This window comes from Cydia amplana, chromosome 4, assembly GCF_948474715.1.
Source record: "Cydia amplana chromosome 4, ilCydAmpl1.1, whole genome shotgun sequence".
In the NCBI taxonomy this organism is placed as follows: Eukaryota; Metazoa; Arthropoda; class Insecta; order Lepidoptera; family Tortricidae; genus Cydia; species Cydia amplana.
In genome coordinates this window covers 7,564,649-7,587,745 of record NC_086072.1, presented here as the reverse complement: position 1 = coordinate 7,587,745, position 23,097 = coordinate 7,564,649, and the positions used below count along the sequence as shown (strand labels likewise).

The 23,097-nt window shown below is 33.7% G+C and overlaps 1 protein-coding gene across 1 annotated transcript in view; it reads left to right on the top strand.

The window, feature by feature from the left end:
• The window catches only part of LOC134663222 (neuronal acetylcholine receptor subunit alpha-10-like), a 74,579-nt gene that overhangs the window by 3,674 nt on the left and 47,808 nt on the right, over window positions 1-23,097 (top strand). Inside the window, exon 2 of the mRNA XM_063519610.1 lies at window positions 16,569-16,708. Within this exon, the coding sequence (XP_063375680.1) occupies window positions 16,569-16,708 (140 nt within the window). The remainder of the gene's footprint in view (window positions 1-16,568; window positions 16,709-23,097) is intronic.

The following is a 23,097-nucleotide window of genomic DNA, read 5'->3' as shown; positions in this document are numbered from 1 at the left end:
ATGTCAGAATGAATTCTAATAAATGTCACAATTACAAACATTTTTGTTTTTGGGGTATAGATGTCGCTCCGCCTCCGCGACACCCGTGATCATCATCCAGTTGCAGGTCAGAATCCCCGCCCCAGTTCGGAAGGAACTATTTTGTGGTCCAGAAGGGACATCTTTTATAATGACTGGCCTACTTCACCATTTGACCAAGTCATTATTTTGTGACATTTTTCGTCAACATTGAGAGGACATCAAAGGGACAATTTAACATAACAAAATACTGGTAGTAGAGCAGCTGTATTTGATCCACTCTAAATCCCCAGAATACTGTAATTTTGTAGTAAACATATTTTAGTATACAATGAAATGATATTATCCAGACCGTTGTTGTAGTCATTCTGAATCACACTTTCGGACCAAAATAAACTACGGTCTTGCATCTGCCTCGACCTAGCCCAGACAAACCACTCATTGATATATTTCAATAATAATATGACCTTGTATTTTTAAGGCCAAGTGTGAAAATTACAGATCTGTAGAAAACAGAATGAAATCGTCATACAGACTGCCAAGGGACAGGCAAAATAAATATTTCTTTCATAAGTAAAGTGACTCTACAATACTACAGTATATTGTGGTTATTAACTTTAGTTTTTCCCACAATATATTTCTACCAGTAGCGTTGCAAAGGACCAAAATATATTTAAAGTCATAAGTAAATATGTCAAGTTTGTCAACAAGTCATAAATAAGTATATGTAATAAATCCTAATATTCCCTAACCCCACACTACATCCTAGCTATAGCTATTTTTGAAATTAACCCATAAACCCATAATTATCATCGTAATATACAATAAAAATAGCCATATGTATCGAATCGAAAGGGAACCTAGCTATCTACTGAGAATATCTAATGGCTTTGTTAAATTAAAATTATAAACCTAGATTAATCCTACATTCCATAAGCCAAACAAATATAAAACCTAGCCCTAACAGCTAAACTAACCAACTAATCTACCGATATATTTGCAAACTAGTATCCCGGGATACACATTTAATTTACTCGATGTGCAATGAGTAATCTCTAGTCTACAGCTAACTAAGACGAGTGAGGAAGCTCGATTTAGTCTAGATCCTATTCCTCGTGTGCTGGCCAATATATCCACACAGGGGGTTGGGACAGCGGATATATAGCCGGAAAAGGGTAATATAAAAGTGAATATATAAATACATAGATACGGGATATTTGGACTAGAACCTGGCTTTTTTAAGAAGTCTAGTTGACAACCCAAATCGTCCAGATTCCAGGGGTAAAACCTGTCTTAGTAAACGCAGGAACTGCCAGGTCCCACCTGGTATTTATCAAAAATCCGCAATTAGTGAACTAGGGCTGTAGTTGACACCGTTTGGTTACCCGCCCTATCTCTCTAACCACCCAGCACTGTGCTGAATTGGAACTTGTTCTATCTACCCCAAAATTTATATACGATAGCTAAGAAATAAATCGCAAAACTAACTTTAAATTAATATATAGAGTCCTCTAACCAAGATCATTTCGGTGTTAAATATCACTAAAATAATCCAAGTCAAAACACTAAATATATTAAACACAATTAAATCACAAATTAATAAATTGCACTGAAAACTAAACATGACTTTAAAACCTTTAACACTATTGATTTGTAACCTAAACCTCACTAATATATAATACATACATTAGCGCTTGTCTGAGCACAAATCAATAAACAAATAAAATAATTTAAATTCACTATGAATGGCACTAGGAACAAAACAAACTTTATAATCTTATTAAGTCTATTGATCAATAGTTTAGACTTCACTTAGTACAAATTTAAATACTAGCGCTTGTCTAATCCACAAACCAATAAACAATAAATCCCTCAAAATTAACACAAATTAAATGAACTTCTCTAAAAACTATCAAATAAAACCCCACAACAAGTTACGTTATATTATGCTCCAACCCAAACTCTACCAGCATCATAAGATTCTAGCAAAGTCCAGGCCAGGACACAACATAGGTAACCTAGATTAACCTAACGACCTACACTATTGAACCAGTTCCAACGGACTGCTGAAGGCCAAGAAAATGCTTGTGCAATTCCTTATAAACATCCCTACCATGCCATGACGCTTCCCCGCTATTCCCAGTTCCTTTGCCCTCATTGGTATACCTCAAACTAATGCTGAACTTCATAATCGCATGCAAATTAAACCTTATTTACTAATTAAAATAAGGTCCAACTTGACCTACTTAATGGGTGTGGTTTAAAATATTATTATGACGGCTGTGGGTTGACACCTCAGTTTGTTTTAGGGTTCGTATCTCAAAAGGCAAAAACGGAAACCCCACAGGACCACCCGTACGTCCGTCTATCTGTCTGTCACAATCTACCTTCTCCGAAATTACTGGATTATTTATGTTCAAATTTAGCACACTACATATGTAAGTTTGTGACTCAAAGTCAAACATGTATTGTAAACAAATGAATTCCAAATATAGATGCCGTTTTTGGGGAGTAAATAAGAAAATTTCAAATTAAATATCTTCAAACTATATCACATTGCATATCAAACAAAAGAGTTCATTGCAAGAATCTCAAATATATTCCTTTTTTTATAATTTTAGGATAAATAGCTTAGATATTTCACTCACGTTTAATATAAGAAATAGATTGCCAAAAACCGCGCAATGTACGGAACCCCGGAACGCAAGCCCGACCCGCATATGGCCATTCTATTCTAATCGTCTTTGTTTTTCTATATGAGCCATTTATTGTAGAGCTCCTCCCTTTCTTAATTCTTTATAATATGGTTCAGTTTTGCATAGAATATTTTAACCAAAACAAACATATCTCATTCATTTTTATGATGACGTGCGAAGTGTTAGTCGAAATTTGAACCTAGTACTTGAGCTAAGAGAACCAATCTAATTTTTAGGCAATGTTTTATAATGCAAAAGCTTTATGACATTGAAATAAAGTTCAAATTATTTTATAAACAAGTATCTTAATAAATTGGTTTACTATAAATCACCAGGCCCTTCAAAACTTTATCTAGAATTTCAGTCACTTCGGCTTATTTAAGATATGAGACGAAAAATAGCTGCTCCAATTACCGTGAGAAACAAGAATTAAATTTAGCCGATTTAAAAATAGAATAATACTATGTTTACATATAATGATAACATGGTAGATAGATTCTGGCATGTTACAATCGCCTCCCAAAATTTGCTGTAGCTTAAATATATTAATAATATATTTGCGAAAGTAAATTTTCGAATGAAAACAAAATAAGAAAATTAATCGTAACGAAAATAATGCAGTTAAACTCTAATAAGAAACCTTTTTAACATTCTTCCCTTCTGTGTGTGCCTTTTTTTTTTGTTGCGGCTGTGTGTGGTGTGTGTTTAAACCAAACAGAGGAATGAACACTTCTGAGAGTATAAGTTAACAAGTTCAGTCATGTTAAAAATAAACAATTAAAAGCGCAACCAGTTAATCCTGCCTCAACAAGAGAATAGAAGTTGTGATCCGTCTATCGATCCGAATGATACATACGCACGTTTCCGACTTAAGTCTGCATTTTGACGACCAAGAAAGGAACTGAACGTATCCCTTCGTAAGACAAGATTGAACCTTCTGCCAAGCAGCATATAATGCCACTCGACGAGTCGCTTCCCTCTTCTGCCAAGCAACATATGGAGATGCCACTCGACGGGCTTTTCTTTTTTAAAAGATTTAATTCCAACACCGTAACTCATGACTTATATCCCCAAAAAGCCTTTCCTAGTCTGGAGCATGTACATCATTAACGGGACGTTAAAATAAAAGATTAAGCTCTGCTTAACCCTTAGCTTCTACAATGAAGCGCCAAAATGTATTAATTATAAACATTATTTTGAATATAATTGAACATCTAAATAGTACTAACCAATAAAAAAGCACAACTAATCATTAACCTGATTCGAAATGAGCTAAATAATACACTTCATCTTTAAACATTTTTTAAGCTCATCTCGCATTATGCTTTTCCATATGAAGAAAGCACTATGACGTCACATTAACGATGGGTATGTGGGTTTCTATTCTGATGTTGTGTGTAGTGTAGAAATAACACGGCGGCAGTTTATAAATCTGCAAATATGCTCTTTTTTTTAGCGAGCCTAACCTAACACCAAACTACCGTGTTACCTCCCTTGTATAGTGTAATGTTCCAGTCAGAATGTCAAAAAAGAGTTTTGATTTTAGTCTTGCTATCTCCCCAGGGTCCTGCATATATTTTTTTTTTGTTCATCAAACATTCGTCATAGTTATGCACCTCCTTGCTCACTTTCACACACCCCTGAAAATCTAACAAAACTTCCGCTAATAAAATAATTGAAATCAAGGAAGTTTTAATGATCTGTAATCTTTTTATGAAAATTTACTGTTAGCAAACATACGATCAATACATCTATTATAAAAAACTACTATTGTTTTTATGACTCTATTACCCATTTGAAAATACCAAAAATGCAATATACTACAAAGTCAAAATTCAAAATACTATACCAACTTGTGATAGAAAAAACTACAATACTAATTCTTTTACTTGACATAAAATATAACTATGGAGAGCCCAGCAAAATATAATAAACATGTTAAACTTTGAAAATATCTAAAAATTACCAAATAAAATTAAAACGTTTTTGACATAAAAAGAAGCAATTTAATGTGACGATCAATTATATTATCAACTATAAAATTAAATCTGTTAATTGAATTGGATATTACTAGAAATTCAAACGTAAATAAATTGTTTGTAATTTGAAATTTACTATTTTTTTTTTAAACCTAACGTACTAACTATTTATTGAAATTATAAATACATATTTTATTTAAGCTCAACTCTTTTAAGTTCCCACGCAATTAGACTTAAACACCAACATAGGTTAGCTAAGCCAATCTTGTCTCTCACTGCAAAAACGCTCTTATTGTATATGACACAAGTTACAACAAATTACCTAATCATTTGAAAGTCATGGATCTGAAATTATTTAATTCAAACGCAAAAATGTGGCTTATAGAAAAATGCTTTACTGTATTATTTATAATTTAAAATAACTCCTAAATATTCCTAGCATTTATGTAAATATACAAGTGACAAATGTAAAAATAAAATCTGAAAGTAACTGAACGTGTAATTGTATAATTTTTCATCCTACAATGTAACCTGATTCGTATATACCGTAAAATGTTAAACTTCAATATTGACATATTTTTAATTATTCAATATTTCAATTCTAGCTCGGAAATTTTAATATTCTTAACTACCATTGTTTACACATAAGAACACTAAAACCAGAAACTATAAACCGCTTCAATAACCACTAGATAAAATAAAACAATAGCTTAATTGCAACCGAGTAACTAACGCATTTCTATAACTACTCAAACAATTCAAAAAATAAAGATAGACCCTTTCATATAACACCCAAAAAATTTGTTGAATAACGCAGTGTTAACAAAATTGAATATAAAAGATCTACAATATTTATGAAATAAGTAATTTGATGTTAATGCTCAAACATGTAAATACCTAAATAGTTACTAATATACCTTGAAAAATTAAACTATTTTTTTTTTCTTACTATCTTTTACTTATTATTTTTAATGTTTTAAATTTTAGTGATTCTAGTAAAATAATGTTATCCACAACTGAGCACTAAGCATAACTTCAGCACAAAAACGTAAGTAATCTTAATATTTATTTGACTTCACTCTAAAAGTTCTGCCCTACATGATAAAAAATTAAACACATTCAAACTTTAACCTCGAGCGATAACGAAAACAACACTCAACATATTGCAGTCAAGAGGTTGGCGCGACGGTTTTTTTTGTAACTTCTACGAATGACTTTAACTCTAAACAATAATAGACTCAACTTCAGGTAAAGTGGCCGTCGCGACTTGTTTTTGTGACTAGTCTAACTATTCACGATAACTTTTAAGAATGCCACGTATTTCTAATTTCTAAATTCTACAACGACTGGAATATTCATATCAGAATCTAATAACAACAAAACTGCAATTTTAGATTTTAAGCATTACTATGTACGCCTCCCCATGTATACAACTTTAATAATTTTAGCAATCAACTATCAAATTACATTTAGAACATTACTATATAAGTATGTACATGTACGCCTCCCCAATTATACAACTTTAATAATTTTAGCCAACTACTTTTAATAAGATTTTTTTTTAAAGTTCTAATATTTAATCGCGTAAAAGTATTTAAAAGCTACGACTAACTTGGCAAAGAATACATACGCCTAAAATGTATTTTCAGAATGATCATAAAAAACGTTTTCTAATTAACACATAAACTCAATCCCATAATATGCTATCCGTTTTCACGACAACAATTGTGTTGTTATATTCGACCGTTTACACAAATCAACTATAACAACAACTTTGATCCAAAACAAGACATGTAACCCAAAATAAAAATAAAAATAATAACGTTGATCAAACAATAGAATCAAATTAAATAAACTTAATCTCAATATAAATTATACAAAACAAAACAGTCACGGAATAATTTTATAAATGAACGAATTATTATAAAATATAAACTATAAAAAATATGTTTAAGTTATCCGCGGTCATACAAATTAATAAAATCAAATGATATAAACTTTATCCTGGTCACGGCACCAATTGTAACACTCTCCCACCTCTCTCCTCAACTAACCCTACTTTACCCTACCTAGCTAGACCTAGACTAGCCTAAAATACTAAAAATTCCAATAAGAAAATCTAAAATTCTAAAAAACCTTTAAAAAACCGCAATCCGTAAATACCTTTATTAATAAATATAAAAGTAATGTAAATAACCTAAAAAGCTAATTAAATAAGTTAATATCTTGAATTGGATCAGTAAATTGGCCAAATGATCGTCTAGTGTTTATGTAGTACCCTTCGTCGTAACCGTTAATAGTAACCGAAATCCTTTTCGCATATAAGGAAAGAGTTATGAATCCTAATAATGTCAAATAATTATTAACCCGTGAACTATATCAAAGTAAAACATGTCCGAGATATAAGAAAGATTATTGCAAGTTTTAGTAATGTTAGACTTAGTCTAAGTCTGTAATATGATGTAAACAAAAAGTCAATAGTAAAATGTCATAATTAAGTATGTCCGAGAAATGTCATAGTAAATCGTCAGTAAAGTATGTCAAAGTAGTAAAGTCTGTCAAATGTAATAGTCAATTGGTCAATGTCAGAATGAATTCTAATAAATGTCACAATTACAAACATTTTTGTTTTTGGGGTATAGATGTCGCTCCGCCTCCGCGACACCCGTGATCATCATCCAGTTGCAGGTCAGAATCCCCGCCCCAGTTCGGAAGGAACTATTTTGTGGTCCAGAAGGGACATCTTTTATAATGACTGGCCTACTTCACCATTTGACCAAGTCATTATTTTGTGACATTTTTCGTCAACATTGAGAGGACATCAAAGGGACAATTTAACATAACAAAATACTGGTAGTAGAGCAGCTGTATTTGATCCACTCTAAATCCCCAGAATACTGTAATTTTGTAGTAAACATATTTTAGTATACAATGAAATGATATTATCCAGACCGTTGTTGTAGTCATTCTGAATCACACTTTCGGACCAAAATAAACTACGGTCTTGCATCTGCCTCGACCTAGCCCAGACAAACCACTCATTGATATATTTCAATAATAATATGACCTTGTATTTTTAAGGCCAAGTGTGAAAATTACAGATCTGTAGAAAACAGAATGAAATCGTCATACAGACTGCCAAGGGACAGGCAAAATAAATATTTCTTTCATAAGTAAAGTGACTCTACAATACTACAGTATATTGTGGTTATTAACTTTAGTTTTTCCCACAATATATTTCTACCAGTAGCGTTGCAAAGGACCAAAATATATTTAAAGTCATAAGTAAATATGTCAAGTTTGTCAACAAGTCATAAATAAGTATATGTAATAAATCCTAATATTCCCTAACCCCACACTACATCCTAGCTATAGCTATTTTTGAAATTAACCCATAAACCCATAATTATCATCGTAATATACAATAAAAATAGCCATATGTATCGAATCGAAAGGGAACCTAGCTATCTACTGAGAATATCTAATGGCTTTGTTAAATTAAAATTATAAACCTAGATTAATCCTACATTCCATAAGCCAAACAAATATAAAACCTAGCCCTAACAGCTAAACTAACCAACTAATCTACCGATATATTTGCAAACTAGTATCCCGGGATACACATTTAATTTACTCGCGTAATTACTCGATGTGCAATGAGTAATCTCTAGTCTACAGCTAACTAAGACGAGTGAGGAAGCTCGATTTAGTCTAGATCCTATTCCTCGTGTGCTGGCCAATATATCCACACAGGGGGTTGGGACAGCGGATATATAGCCGGAAAAGGGTAATATAAAAGTGAATATATAAATACATAGATACGGGATATTTGGACTAGAACCTGGCTTTTTTAAGAAGTCTAGTTGACAACCCAAATCGTCCAGATTCCAGGGGTAAAACCTGTCTTAGTAAACGCAGGAACTGCCAGGTCCCACCTGGTATTTATCAAAAATCCGCAATTAGTGAACTAGGGCTGTAGTTGACACCGTTTGGTTACCCGCCCTATCTCTCTAACCACCCAGCACTGTGCTGAATTGGAACTTGTTCTATCTACCCCAAAATTTATATACGATAGCTAAGAAATAAATCGCAAAACTAACTTTAAATTAATATATAGAGTCCTCTAACCAAGATCATTTCGGTGTTAAATATCACTAAAATAATCCAAGTCAAAACACTAAATATATTAAACACAATTAAATCACAAATTAATAAATTGCACTGAAAACTAAACATGACTTTAAAACCTTTAACACTATTGATTTGTAACCTAAACCTCACTAATATATAATACATACATTAGCGCTTGTCTGAGCACAAATCAATAAACAAATAAAATAATTTAAATTCACTATGAATGGCACTAGGAACAAAACAAACTTTATAATCTTATTAAGTCTATTGATCAATAGTTTAGACTTCACTTAGTACAAATTTAAATACTAGCGCTTGTCTAATCCACAAACCAATAAACAATAAATCCCTCAAAATTAACACAAATTAAATGAACTTCTCTAAAAACTATCAAATAAAACCCCACAACAAGTTACGTTATATTATGCTCCAACCCAAACTCTACCAGCATCATAAGATTCTAGCAAAGTCCAGGCCAGGACACAACATAGGTAACCTAGATTAACCTAACGACCTACACTATTGAACCAGTTCCAACGGACTGCTGAAGGCCAAGAAAATGCTTGTGCAATTCCTTATAAACATCCCTACCATGCCATGACGCTTCCCCGCTATTCCCAGTTCCTTTGCCCTCATTGGTATACCTCAAACTAATGCTGAACTTCATAATCGCATGCAAATTAAACCTTATTTACTAATTAAAATAAGGTCCAACTTGACCTACTTAATGGGTGTGGTTTAAAATATTATTATGACGGCTGTGGGTTGACACCTCAGTTTGTTTTAGGGTTCGTATCTCAAAAGGCAAAAACGGAAACCCCACAGGACCACCCGTACGTCCGTCTATCTGTCTGTCACAATCTACCTTCTCCGAAATTACTGGATTATTTATGTTCAAATTTAGCACACTACATATGTAAGTTTGTGACTCAAAGTCAAACATGTATTGTAAACAAATGAATTCCAAATATAGATGCCGTTTTTGGGGAGTAAATAAGAAAATTTCAAATTAAATATCTTCAAACTATATCACATTGCATATCAAACAAAAGAGTTCATTGCAAGAATCTCAAATATATTCCTTTTTTTATAATTTTAGGATAAATAGCTTAGATATTTCACTCACGTTTAATATAAGAAATAGATTGCCAAAAACCGCGCAATGTACGGAACCCCGGAACGCAAGCCCGACCCGCACATGGCCATTCTATTCTAATCGTCTTTGTTTTTCTATATGAGCCATTTATTGTAGAGCTCCTCCCTTTCTTAATTCTTTATAATATGGTTCAGTTTTGCATAGAATATTTTAACCAAAACAAACATATCTCATTCATTTTTATGATGACGTGCGAAGTGTTAGTCGAAATTTGAACCTAGTACTTGAGCTAAGAGAACCAATCTAATTTTTAGGCAATGTTTTATAATGCAAAAGCTTTATGACATTGAAATAAAGTTCAAATTATTTTATAAACAAGTATCTTAATAAATTGGTTTACTATAAATCACCAGGCCCTTCAAAACTTTATCTAGAATTTCAGTCACTTCGGCTTATTTAAGATATGAGACGAAAAATAGCTGCTCCAATTACCGTGAGAAACAAGAATTAAATTTAGCCGATTTAAAAATAGAATAATACTATGTTTACATATAATGATAACATGGTAGATAGATTCTGGCATGTTACAGGGGTTTCATATGTAATTACATATTACAACACATTTCAGAAGAAAGCAAGAAAAATAAGAATAAGAATTTATGTATTTCAACGCATATCAGAAAAAGAGACAGAAATATATAACTAAACCCTAAAAACGCCTGCCACTAATAGTCTAAATTTATGCATAGAGAAATATAGTAAGACAAGAGTGCTCACTCCATAGTACTCCATACATCAGTTAGACTATTAATTTCAGTGTCTACATCTAGCATCGAGTAGTGGAACTATCAGTACTGCTACATCTATTGTCAAGTAGCAGTACTAATTGTTCCGCTACTCGATGATGACTAGATGCTAATAGTCTTTTTGGTACTAAAACTGATGTATGGAGTGAGCAATCTATGTATTTTTTTCTCTATGATTTATGGTACCTCCTCTACACGTAGGAGGTTCAACTCTATGGTGTGGGGTGTCGTTGGATAATTTTTTTAGAAACGAGTAGGGAAGGGGAAGACCCTTGTTGAAGAAACAACATTTTTTTGATGAAGTAAATATTTTCGGAAATAATGTGTGTGGAAAAAAAAAGAATGTGTCCCTCTCCTTTTGCTTGTTACGTAGTACGAGTACATGATGATACTTATTAATAACCCCCGTTCAAGGAAGCCTTGTGACGGGCGGGTAGCTACGAGAACCCTATACTGAGCATAGCATACATTCTTGGCCGGTTTTTCAATTTTCAAGTTGTAATTAGAAGCAGTACTTTCCACAATATATTCAATATGGCCAATTAATTGAATCTGACCCCGTCTGGCAGAACATTAATTAAAATAAGAAAGCATTTAAAAAGTTTGCGGCTGTTATGGTATGGTTTATGGCCGGCTGTATTAGAAGTTGGTCAGAAATTAGAGAGAAACTTAGTCGAGGGGTTGTGAGGAACTCCACCAAGGCTTTTGTTGGCTTTATAGTAGTTGAATATCTGCTGAATATGTACAGTTAAGTTCAAAAGTGGCTGGTCACTTTAGTGTATTTAAAGAAACGCTCGGTTGGACTATAATGAAGTTTACTGTCAAGTTATTGTGTTGTAGAGAAATCTTACTTCTTTGATTCATTTACATTCCCTTGTACCTAAACTGTACTACTTTTTTGATACATGGATTAATTTATGGCAATTAAAAAACTCTAGTGAGACTCCGGGATAACAGCCCGCCGCTTTAACTAGCTACCAAGACTTACCCGTTAACAGCGAATATTTCCCCCATATCCTTAACAGTGTTTTTTTCTACTTTTCCTCTATTTCTAACCATTATAAATGGATTTGATTCATAATTATGTTTTGTATTTGTTAAACAAAATGAATGCTGTTATCTTTTAAATGCTTTTACATATGGGTCAATTTCTGAACACGATTTTTTTTCTGTCCGTGATGAAAATCGCGGGTTAGCATCAGATAATACTTACCATTTTTTTTTTACATAAAGAAGTCACACTTTCACACCGAGTTCCATATGAATTCACTGATTAGTTGGTTTTTAGAGTACACATAAAAATACCTAAAGGCTCAAATTACTACTCCCGTGCCCTGTCCGGAATCTACTTTTGAGCATAATGAAAAATCCTACGAAAAATTCTACATTAGTATCACTAATTTAGTGTCAAATACTTAAACTAGATGATATTTACTATCACTGAGCACATATACTATTAACTTCATTGTGGTAAATAACTTGTGATCGATGTTTAAATTTTGTCCGAGCGCGCGAGTAAAATTTCGTCGGCAAAACTCAAAGGGCTCTGACAGCCGACGTTTGTATTTGAACCGCCTCGTGTCCCGCCTCACCTGTACTGGCAGTATTCGGCTGTCTCTCAAAGCAAGCGGATGTAAGTCAAGCCGCGGCGTGTTCGAGCAAATCGCGTAAGTATTTCGGAATCCGGGTGGGCGACAATATTTTTCTAATTTCGATGCCCCTTATAAATTTTATTTTCCACATAGCTTTTCAATGACAATTGTCATATTTAGGAGCCCTTTATGTATCTTTATGTAAGCGATAACATAACAGTTTGGTCAAACACGATTTAAATTTTTGGCGAATTTTTTTATTACGAATTCTAATTTCCGTGCCCTAATTCACATAGCAAATTTACCTAAAACAGCTGATTAAGTGGCACGGGAATTAGAAAGTATTACATATATTGTCAACAAATCTTTTATTCCGGCACTGTAAGTTAATTGGCAATGTTTACGTCATATTATTATTACATATATATATTGGCATTGAATATATATTATATGTAATAATAATACGACGTATATCTGTCTATTTTACATTTAAGGAAATCTTAAAGAATGCACAAAAATCTGTGAATAGTTTTTTAGTATAAGTACTATAGTACATACAGGATGGACCCGAATAACCCGGGCAATTTTAATACGTAAGGTAAGGTGGGGTAAGACGACACCGGGGTAAGACTATCACTTGTATGGAATCCTTGTACTGTTAGTCTTACCCCACCTTACCTTATTCATTGATCATCATCATCATCTTCCTCGCGTTGTCCCGGCATTTTTGCCACGGCTCATGGGAGCCTGGGGTCCGCTTGGCAACTAATCCCAGTAATTGGCGTGGGCACTAGTTTTTACGAAAGCGACTGCCATCTGACCTTCCAACCCAGAGGGTAAACTAGGCCCGTTTAGGGATTAGTCCGGTTTCCTCACGATGTTTTCCTTCACCGAAAAGCGACTGGTAAATATCAAATGATATTTCGTACATAAGTTCCGAAAAACTCATTGGTACGAGCCGGGGTTCGAACCCGCGACCTCCGGATTGCAAGTCGCACGCTCTTACCGCTAGGCCACCAGCGCTTTTTTTATTCATTGATCATATTATAACATTAAAATATTATATAAACATAAAACTATTTCTGGAATTATTACATATTATAATACCTGTACCTAAGGTTACATGAAACAAAATGAATCACATTTGCAATGTTTTGTTTTTGTAAATTTGACAGCTGACAGCGTATGCCGTATAAAGTTTAAATATCTGGGAGACCGAGCTTTGCTTGGAAAAGATATACCTACCTACCTAAAAACTCAAAAATGCGCGTTTTTCCAGAGATAACACCTACCTAGATCGATTTTTCACTCCAGAAAACCCTCATATATGATCAAATTTCATCGAAATCGTTAGAGCCGTTTCCGAGATCCCCGAAATATATACAAGAATTGCTCGTTTAATAGATTAGTTGTTATAAATTAAACCGTAATACTATTAGATACCTTATTAGGGTTCCGTAGCCAAATGGCAAAAAACGGAACCCTTATGGATTCGTCATGTCTGTCTGTCTGTGATAGTCTTACCCCGGTGATAGTCTTACCCCACCTTACCTCATATGTGGTTAAACAATTTTTTGTGTTATGAATTTATGAAGGCAGCATATTCGATTTCTTCAGATTAACTTACACAATAACTTCTTCTCTCTGTGCCCCTATTTATATCTTAGTATCATTTCCTATACGGCCATATACCAGATCATACACCTTGTACCTATCTACATGCAGATACATAATGACACTTTTTAATGAATAGTTTTGTATGTAAGGCGGACATGTTTACGCTACTACTCAAAGTATTGTTTTGAAATATGTATATTTTACTAAGAAAGAGAGATTAGTTGCCATTAAAATCAAGGAAACGATTAGTCAAATACGTAGTTTTTAGTGTATCATACTTTCGTAGATTTGTCGTCCGAAACTAAAATTAAAGAAGATATTATGTTCGATGCCGCTTCAGTATGGTTGAAGTATATTATTGTAGATTAAAATATACATAAATAATAGTTTTAACTACCAAAACAAGCTAAGAAAACAATTCCTGTGCCATGTTCTAATTTCCGTGCTAGTAAAATCTAATTCCCATGGACACACTAATTCCCGTGCCCTGACCAAAATTTTAAATTGAAATAACTTTTATAGTTTTATGAATTTTTTTACCCCATAAGAAAATTAATGTTTATTATATTTTTTATCAAATTATCAGCATAATTTTTTTTGTGTAATGTTGGTATTTCAAAATTCCATGGGAATTAGACAAAAATGCTCGTTTGGTGAAATTGACCCATATATTATGGCTTTTAAATAAGAAATTAAATCAAGGTCAGACACACAGTGCACGAGAAAATCTCCGTACCTAAACATTTCTTGTGAAACGACATCGAAGCACCAATTAAGGTTTATATCTGAGCTTGACATCTCAAGTGAAAATAAACAACACTGTTGAGTTTACAGCCGCAAGTAACCACTATTGAACAAAATAAACTCCACAAATGCTTGCCTGTTTTTGAATTACGATTTCTAGAACGATTTGTGGTTTGGTGAATGGTCTTCGTACAATAGTTAAATGATAATCAAAACAAAATGCTCACCAATTTCGAAATATTACCTACTCTAAAATTGAAAAGACGTTGTGCATGTTCAGTTTCTCGAGCAGTCAGTATGTTGTAGGTATGTGTGTGAGCGGTATGTGCATACTATGGTAACGGCACCAATCATGAGGCATCTACGAGAAGGACTATTTATGATATTTCTGTTAAAGCTTCAAAATTGCTTTGCATGTTAAAAATTGAATGTCTTATTTAGCAGCTCTATGACTCTTGTTTATGTTAAAAGGTTGCCAGTGTTTAAAAACGGCTGTCGCGCCCTTTACCACTGTATAATATGACAACAAATAATTATTTCATTAAACTTTTGTTACAAAACTAATTCTTAATATTCGTTAAGAGGAATAATCCCGTACAAACTACCTAAATAGCTTATAAGCTTAAATAAATGTCATATACTAATAAAAAGTGACCAAAGCCTCCAGTGCCTAAGTATATGACATTTATTTTATAATTTATATAGTAGTGTTTCTACTTGAAATAAAAACAAATTAAAATATTTTCTGAAAATAATTTACTTTGTTCTAATACTTCTAATACCTAAATAGCTCTTCAAACATAACCATAAAAACAACTTGATAAAACAAATTAATTTGGTAAAAAAATATTCATAACACTGCCTTTCCCTAATAAACTTTATCTGTTACATATGGGAGTAATCTAGGAAACAGATGCCGAACATTATGAAGGTTGACGAGTATAATCTCGCAGCAAAATTGTAGGTCATTCTTATTTGTATTTATTACGTCAAAACGGGATTCAATTTTACCATTCCCTTTCTTAGACAATAAACTCAAAGGAATTTTAGCCAATTACTACAATTAAACTTTAGAGATAAAGTTTAGCAAGTAAAACTTTGTTTAAACATTTTGTTCGCGGAAAATGACTTATAATATTTTAATTAATTTATATGGAGTTATCAGTGATCGAAACGTCGTCCCTTCAAGATTTCTCGTCTTTGATTAACGTGTCAAAAGTTTCCTGATGTCACCGAATAAGAAATCAAATTATCTTTGATTGAAAATTGGGATTAAAGCAAGAAGACGTCCAAATATAAATGGGAATTAAAATAGCCAGATGGATCATGGAAAATATAATTTCATGCCAAACATAAAGGGATAGTATTTTCAAGAATTGGTATTTGCCTAATTAAAGTACATAATTATGTCTTTTCTATTTATCATTTCAACTGCAACTATTACTAAAAAAACTTCTCATCAGATCCATCGGCCCGAAGTTGGATCTGATGAGAAGATCCATCTTGGATCTACTTGTTGGATCTATAGACATTGATTGATTTTTTTAAATTTTACTGCCTATACCTATCTATCTATAACATTTTTATGATTTAACGGCCTCCCCTCCAACCGGAGGTCCCGGGCTCTATCCTGGTCAGGCTATATTTATATGTGTGTTCATCACAGATATTTGTTCCTGAGCTATGAATGCTTTCTATTTACAAAAATAAATATCTCTGTCTATACAATACATACTATAGAATACAAGCGGTAGTACTATTAGTTATTCTGTGATACAAGCCTTATTGAGCTTACTGGCGGGCTAGATCGATTTGTGTAAGTTAGTCCCATAATATTTATTCATGTATTATGTTTTAAAATAATGTTATCTATGTTTATTTTTTAGGTGCTGTATGCTGTGATGATGAGTATCGCTTGGTGCGTCACCTCATGCAGAACTACGACGCTTCAGTACGTCCCGTGGAAAACTCCTCTCTTCCTCTCCTCGTTACCTTCGGCGTATCGCTCCATCACATTATTGATGTGGTAAGTACGCAGCTCTCAAATATCAAAAGTGCGACCAAACTCGGAATGATGTCAAGTGTCATTGGAAGTATAAAATTCAGAAATAATGCGTAATTGCGTAAATTATTTGCTTTTGTAACAGTGTGTTCCAATATCTGATCAACCACCGTATTCTCCCGAATACAGCTTTTTGTAATTTTCAGTTAGCTAACCTTTTTCGTTACATTTAAGCGACCGTTATCGGCTGCTATGAAGTTTAAAATTGTTCAGGGTGGAATCACATCTGTCAGCATCGAGCCGCATTTTATATATGAGAAATTGCTCGTTAGTATGAAGATGCGTACGCATGCTTTCAGCTTTCCGATGCGTACGCATCTTCATACTAACGAGCGATTTCTCATATATAAAATGCGGCTCGATGCTGACAGATGTGATTTCACCCTCACGCTATTTTATTTGTAGTCTGCCTCTTTCGCACTCACAAAATGTGCATATACGACCGTGATGGCTTTCCTTTGCACACTTCAAATAATTAGAGTAGGTCATTGTACTCATTGTAGATATGTAGGTAAGTAAAGTACATATTTGATGACCCTGATTAGAGTGATTAGAGCGTCTGGTGTCTGGCTGGCTGGTGAACAGACCATTATTGTTGTCCGGACAACATAATTACAGGTTGAGACCTAAATTACGTAACCACCCTTGTGATTAATATATTGTATGAAAACCTAACCAAGGAGTCAAAGACGACCGGCGGCGCGGCATGCGATTTACTTAGTACAGTAATTTAGGAAAGTATGTTTCACCTCATCAGCTCGAAGAAGGGTTGGTATTTCGCTGCTTAAAAACGTTATTAAATATTTAAATGTCGTGCTTTTGATTCCCTTGCTGTGCTTAAAATTCTATTATAGAGTCTGTGCGGAAAAAGAAGAGTCGTGGAATGTATGTCGCCCAATATATTCCACGAGTCTTCTCTTTCCGAACAGACTCTAGAATCTTTTGCACAGGACTCCAAATAGGCACTCTTAGAAATATCGGACTTAGTTCTCTTGTTGCACAAATAATTATTTATCGATTTATCTGGTATAATATTATGTTACATGATTTACCTACGCCTGTGCTATCAATTTCACGCAAAGTAATTGAGACCATAAACCTTACTAGAAGAATTAACCTTTAAAATATGTGCCATGATCAAAGAAGATTGAAAAAGAGCCTGATAATCCGGTGAACGTGATCAGTGTACCTATATATTTACACGCCTCTGTGAACCTCAGTAAATAACAAACCCTTAATTAAGGAATATGTACATATTTACCCTGAGGCAAGTTCTTGAATCTCGCATTATGTACAGTCAGCAGCAGAAGTTGATAAGCGGGCGAGGTGTTCAAATTTACCATGACTGTACGCTTTTATTCTTTTTACGCCGCTAAGAAATACATTGCAGGGAGTAAACTGTGGTGAATAATCCTTAAAGGCATCTACGGATGTTGCAACAAATGATATGCGATTTTAGACAATTGCTGGCTAGGTAGGAGCAACGAATTCAAACGATCGATCAAATCCCGCTATGTATTGTAATGTTTGGAGAGGTCATTATTTGTAGACTAGTATCGATTTTATCAATGGTCATTATTTTCTGCGGGCGGAACCGCGCCGTACGCTTTGAGCCATTTATCAACAATATGCATTGTTGGAAAACAAACAAATAATGCTCGATCTGAGGTTACCACGCCCATTGTTTTATGCTTACCTAGGTAATGACGTTAGATAAAAATATGGAAACGTGATCGATAGAGGATCGATACGATGAACAAAGTAACACTAAGCCCTAAAATTGAAATTCTAATACCTACTCCATTCCAGATAGGATTTAGACAGAAGGAAGGAATGGTTCTTTATATTAATTTGTATGTCACTTGTCAATTAATAACCATTTGTCTTATTTTAAACTTACAAGAGATGAGACAACATGTGTTTCTTTTAACACGTGATTTTACATTACCTACCGAGCTACCGCACAAGTCACGCAGCTAGTTGTTCGAAAGAAGAGCGATGGATTCTTTTAAATGTTTACAAATGAGACTAGCTAGTGAAAATAACATTCATTAATTTGTCACTGAACGCCTTTCCTGAACTGTGACAATGTTAGTATTAAGTAGAACACGGTTTGCTGGCTATTTTCGGAAGTTGGGACGGAAATGATGAATTTCCTCCGCCAGCATCTCATCAAATGGAATAGGTACCTTCCCACGTCAATCTGATGTGCTTATTGGTAACTTGCTAAATTTAACACTATGCTATAATATTGTTGAGGATTATCGGATAGGAGGATAATTAGACATATATAGAATAAAATAAAAGGGGGGAGGGATGGGGAGCGCTAATTAATCTAACTGCGGTCTAATAACGTACCTAATACATATCCCAAATGAAAAAGTCTTCCATTGATTATGCCAAAATTTCCATATATTTTTTCTAGAATTCCTGCGCTAATGAAGACAATTATTCTTTTAAAACGATAGCATATAGATAGTTGTGTAGGGGTAGCACTCGATATCATGCACAACAAGCTAAAACAAACATTTAATTGGGCTTTTGATCGCATCGCCACTGATAGCATGTCATGCCCACTCAAAATTACAAAATCAGATATTTGAAATTTATCAGATAATCATTCCCGCGATCGCCGATTATCGTAAGTATGTAACTAAGTATTTAGATGAGTCTTTTGTCTACTAAGTGAACGTCATAACTAGGGTTTGCACGACGGATCCGAAATGTATGGGAATATCCGCGGATCCGGATCCAGATCCGGATAATTTCATACATTTCGGATCCGGATTGCAAACCCTAGTCATAACTAATATGTATAGGTAAAGAAAACTAAAATTGCGCCATTTTCGGATTTGCTCATAATTATGGCTATGGCCGGCCATCATTATTAATTTTGGTCTGACTTGGTCTGGTTGGTTTAATTTATAAATAAATTAAATTCAGTGGATGATTCTTAGCTTAGTGCAATAAAATTGAAATGAACGAAACTTTGCCAACTTTTATATATGTATATCTAAATACATGCATTTTTTTCGATTACTAATAAAGTATTTCACACGGATATGGAGATCTATATGCCCATATGAAACATCTCATTCACCTCATCTGTCCCTCGAGATAAGCATAATACATTGCTTGGAGCGAACTCATAGGAATAAGGTGGCAATTCTTTTTATACTATAGGCAATTTCTTCGAAGCCTTTTATAGGGTAGGTTGGTACATCAAAATGTCATTTAATCAACATTCAATATCCATTTGCTTCGATTGTATGTAATGCAAAATAATGTAAGAAGTAATTTTAACTGAAAGTGTAGTCAACAAAACAAGATTACTTAACTGACAGATCGGTCGAATTATGAATACATAGTGTCTTTATTATAGGTACTGATTTTGTCCATAGCATGCAGCCACTTATTTTCTCACTTCTTTGAATATCTATCTACTTATTGGTAAAGTTTGATTATGAATGAATTCATTGATAAAGTCGTCATTAGAATGATGGTACATTCGTCACAAACGTGAGCGCTTCTACGAGAATATCGATTTATTTCATAAATACAGATTATGTGTAGCTCTAAATTACACTTAGATGCATGATAATTAATGCCCTGAATAGGCACAATGCACGTATGCCAAACGGCGCAACACAACACAATGCATGCATTCATCGCCACTGATTAAACTGTCTCTATTATCATTTTCACCGCATATTTTTGTCTCCGCAATTAGTTCTGAAGTTTTTAATAAACTTCCTTAATGAGTCTACTAAAAAGCTATTATTCGATAGTAGGTTATTTTTCTCACGGATGGAATCTGACTACCATGAAGTTATATTTTTTAAACTGGAGCGAGTTGTCACTTTTTTTGCCATACTAATTTGAACCTTATCACCGAGACAGAAAGTTGTTCGTACCAGACTAGAGAAAACGGTCCACTTGAGATAGAAAAACCCGAGCCCTGTGTCTCACTCGCACATGTTGCCAATGTTAAAAAGATACCATAGTGGTAGAAATTATATCAATAAACTACTGAATTTAATTACCTTCTTATACAATTTTAGTGCTTTATTCAGATTACAGTTCTGATATCTTTTAAGTAATTTGTAAATAATTATGATGCCAATATTATTAACTGATTAAACCAAGCGCATACACAGCAAAAAAAACCTAAATTTTAGTATGGTAGAATTTGTAGTAACTTTAAATATTAATTGGTATCCCCAACTTGATAACATTTCTTCAAAACACGTGAATGCGAAATTTCTTAAAAATTGTGAAGAAATGTTGTGTTAAAGGTTGTTGGAGTGAAATAATTGCTAATTGTGGAATATTGTTTCACAAGAAAGCCACAATTATTACATTTTACTATAAAAATACAAGACAACATTGTCAAACTCATTAGGGTGACTATGATGTCGGCACGTTGTGAATCGGTTTCACAGAATTCTTATTATTAACGTAGGTAATGTAAAAGTAAGTTTAACTTAATAGGTATTATTTCGGCATGTTTAATTTAAGATTTGTTATAGAATAAATTGCCAAAATTTAAAACCAAAGTGCATAACTCCTTAAATATTACAGACTCTCATTTATACATAATATTTTGTTACGGAAAAGGTGTGTCAAATTGTTTATATAATTAATATAATATATACAATCGATTCTTTATAGATAGGATACATTTCCGTCAATAGAAAAAAGGCACCAACTTTAAAAAAACGTCATATTTGCTAAACAGATCTTCAATGACGCTTACACTTAAAACAAGCAACAACGGTTGCACTCCGGGAGTGCCGATAGAAATGAAAACTCACCTCACTATGTTACCGACGCCCGGTAAAACGATACATACGTTTAGCGGAGGTATTCTATTTATTTATTATATATTATTATCATTCTCAAATAAGATCACACTTTTTCATTGACATGTTTATTTACATACTGCCATGACAACGTCAAATTATTTGAACATAGGTAAAGAGTCTTGAAAAGGAGTCCGCAACATAAATGTCAAATAACATTGAGTTTTTCTTTATTGATTTAAATGCAATTTAAATTATGAGTGGCCACCTTACGGGGCTTCCGGTCACGTGATCGCCTTACGCCCCTTACGGTCACGTGATCGCCGTACGCTGTCTCGAGTTTATCATTTTTTCCTCACCTCAAAAAGTGCCCAGTGCCGCTAAAGAAGTTTTCACTTCAAAAAGCTGAAGTGGACAAAAGGGAAGCCTACCTTTATGAACATACCATGAGTGAGTGCGAAAGAGGCCGACTACAAATGAAAAAAAACCCTGACTACTTAAAATTTCACTTTATTTACAAAATGACACACCCTACTGATATATTCCATGTTATGTTATCCTAATATCCCACATACAGATGTCTTATGGTCACCCTAATTAGAACGAGATGCAGGGCTCTAGTTTGACTTCTCATGTGGACACACTTTTTGGTCAATGTACTCGATCCAGTTTATTAACTCTAAATCCGTGCTGACTACCTATTATTTATTAAACATTAAAACATGTAAGGTGACATTCGGATGGCGACTGCACCAACTTTACTGTTGCGGCGTTACTGCTGCAGCGCTGACGCAAGCGACGTCAATTTCCTTGATAAAATAAATGATGGGCTAAACGTTTTTTAAGAAACGTGTAACAGTAATGCGACAACGACATCAACGCAATTTTCAAGGAAATTGATTGTGACATCACCAGTGTCAACGCCGCAGCAATCAATCAATTGTTACTTAACCTTTATAAGTTATACTACACGATTATTAAACATGAACAGTACTTATATTTTATAAGTTAATAACAGTCATGGAATACCTACAAACAGTCCATATCCTATACGACCTTAATATCCTCATCACACTGTAATAGAAATAGGAATACTTAAAGACGAAAGTGGAGGACCCGCGCGAAATCGTCTTTTCATACAAACGTAGTCCTCATTTTATTCCCTGGATTTTAACATTATTGAACCACAGCTATGCCCTTACGTTTGAATTTTTCCGAATTTTTAATTATTATAAGAGTTAGGAACATTTAAAAATTTGTATTAATAATCAAAAAATCAAAAAAAGTCAAATGTCAAAATCAAATAATGTAAAATATTTTCCTAATTTTCAATATCTAGAGAGGAAAATGGGGACTACGTTTGTATAGAGAAACGGCCGTCCCCTTTCCTCTTAATGAAATGTAAAGGTTCGCGTAGGGTTCCAGGAATACGATTATTATCGTACCTAAAGACTATTTTCGCAAAAAAACTGCGTTCCTTTCCCTACCTTCATTTTAATATGATCATGTCATACCAACGACTAAACGTAATATAATGTCTCTCTGTAAGTT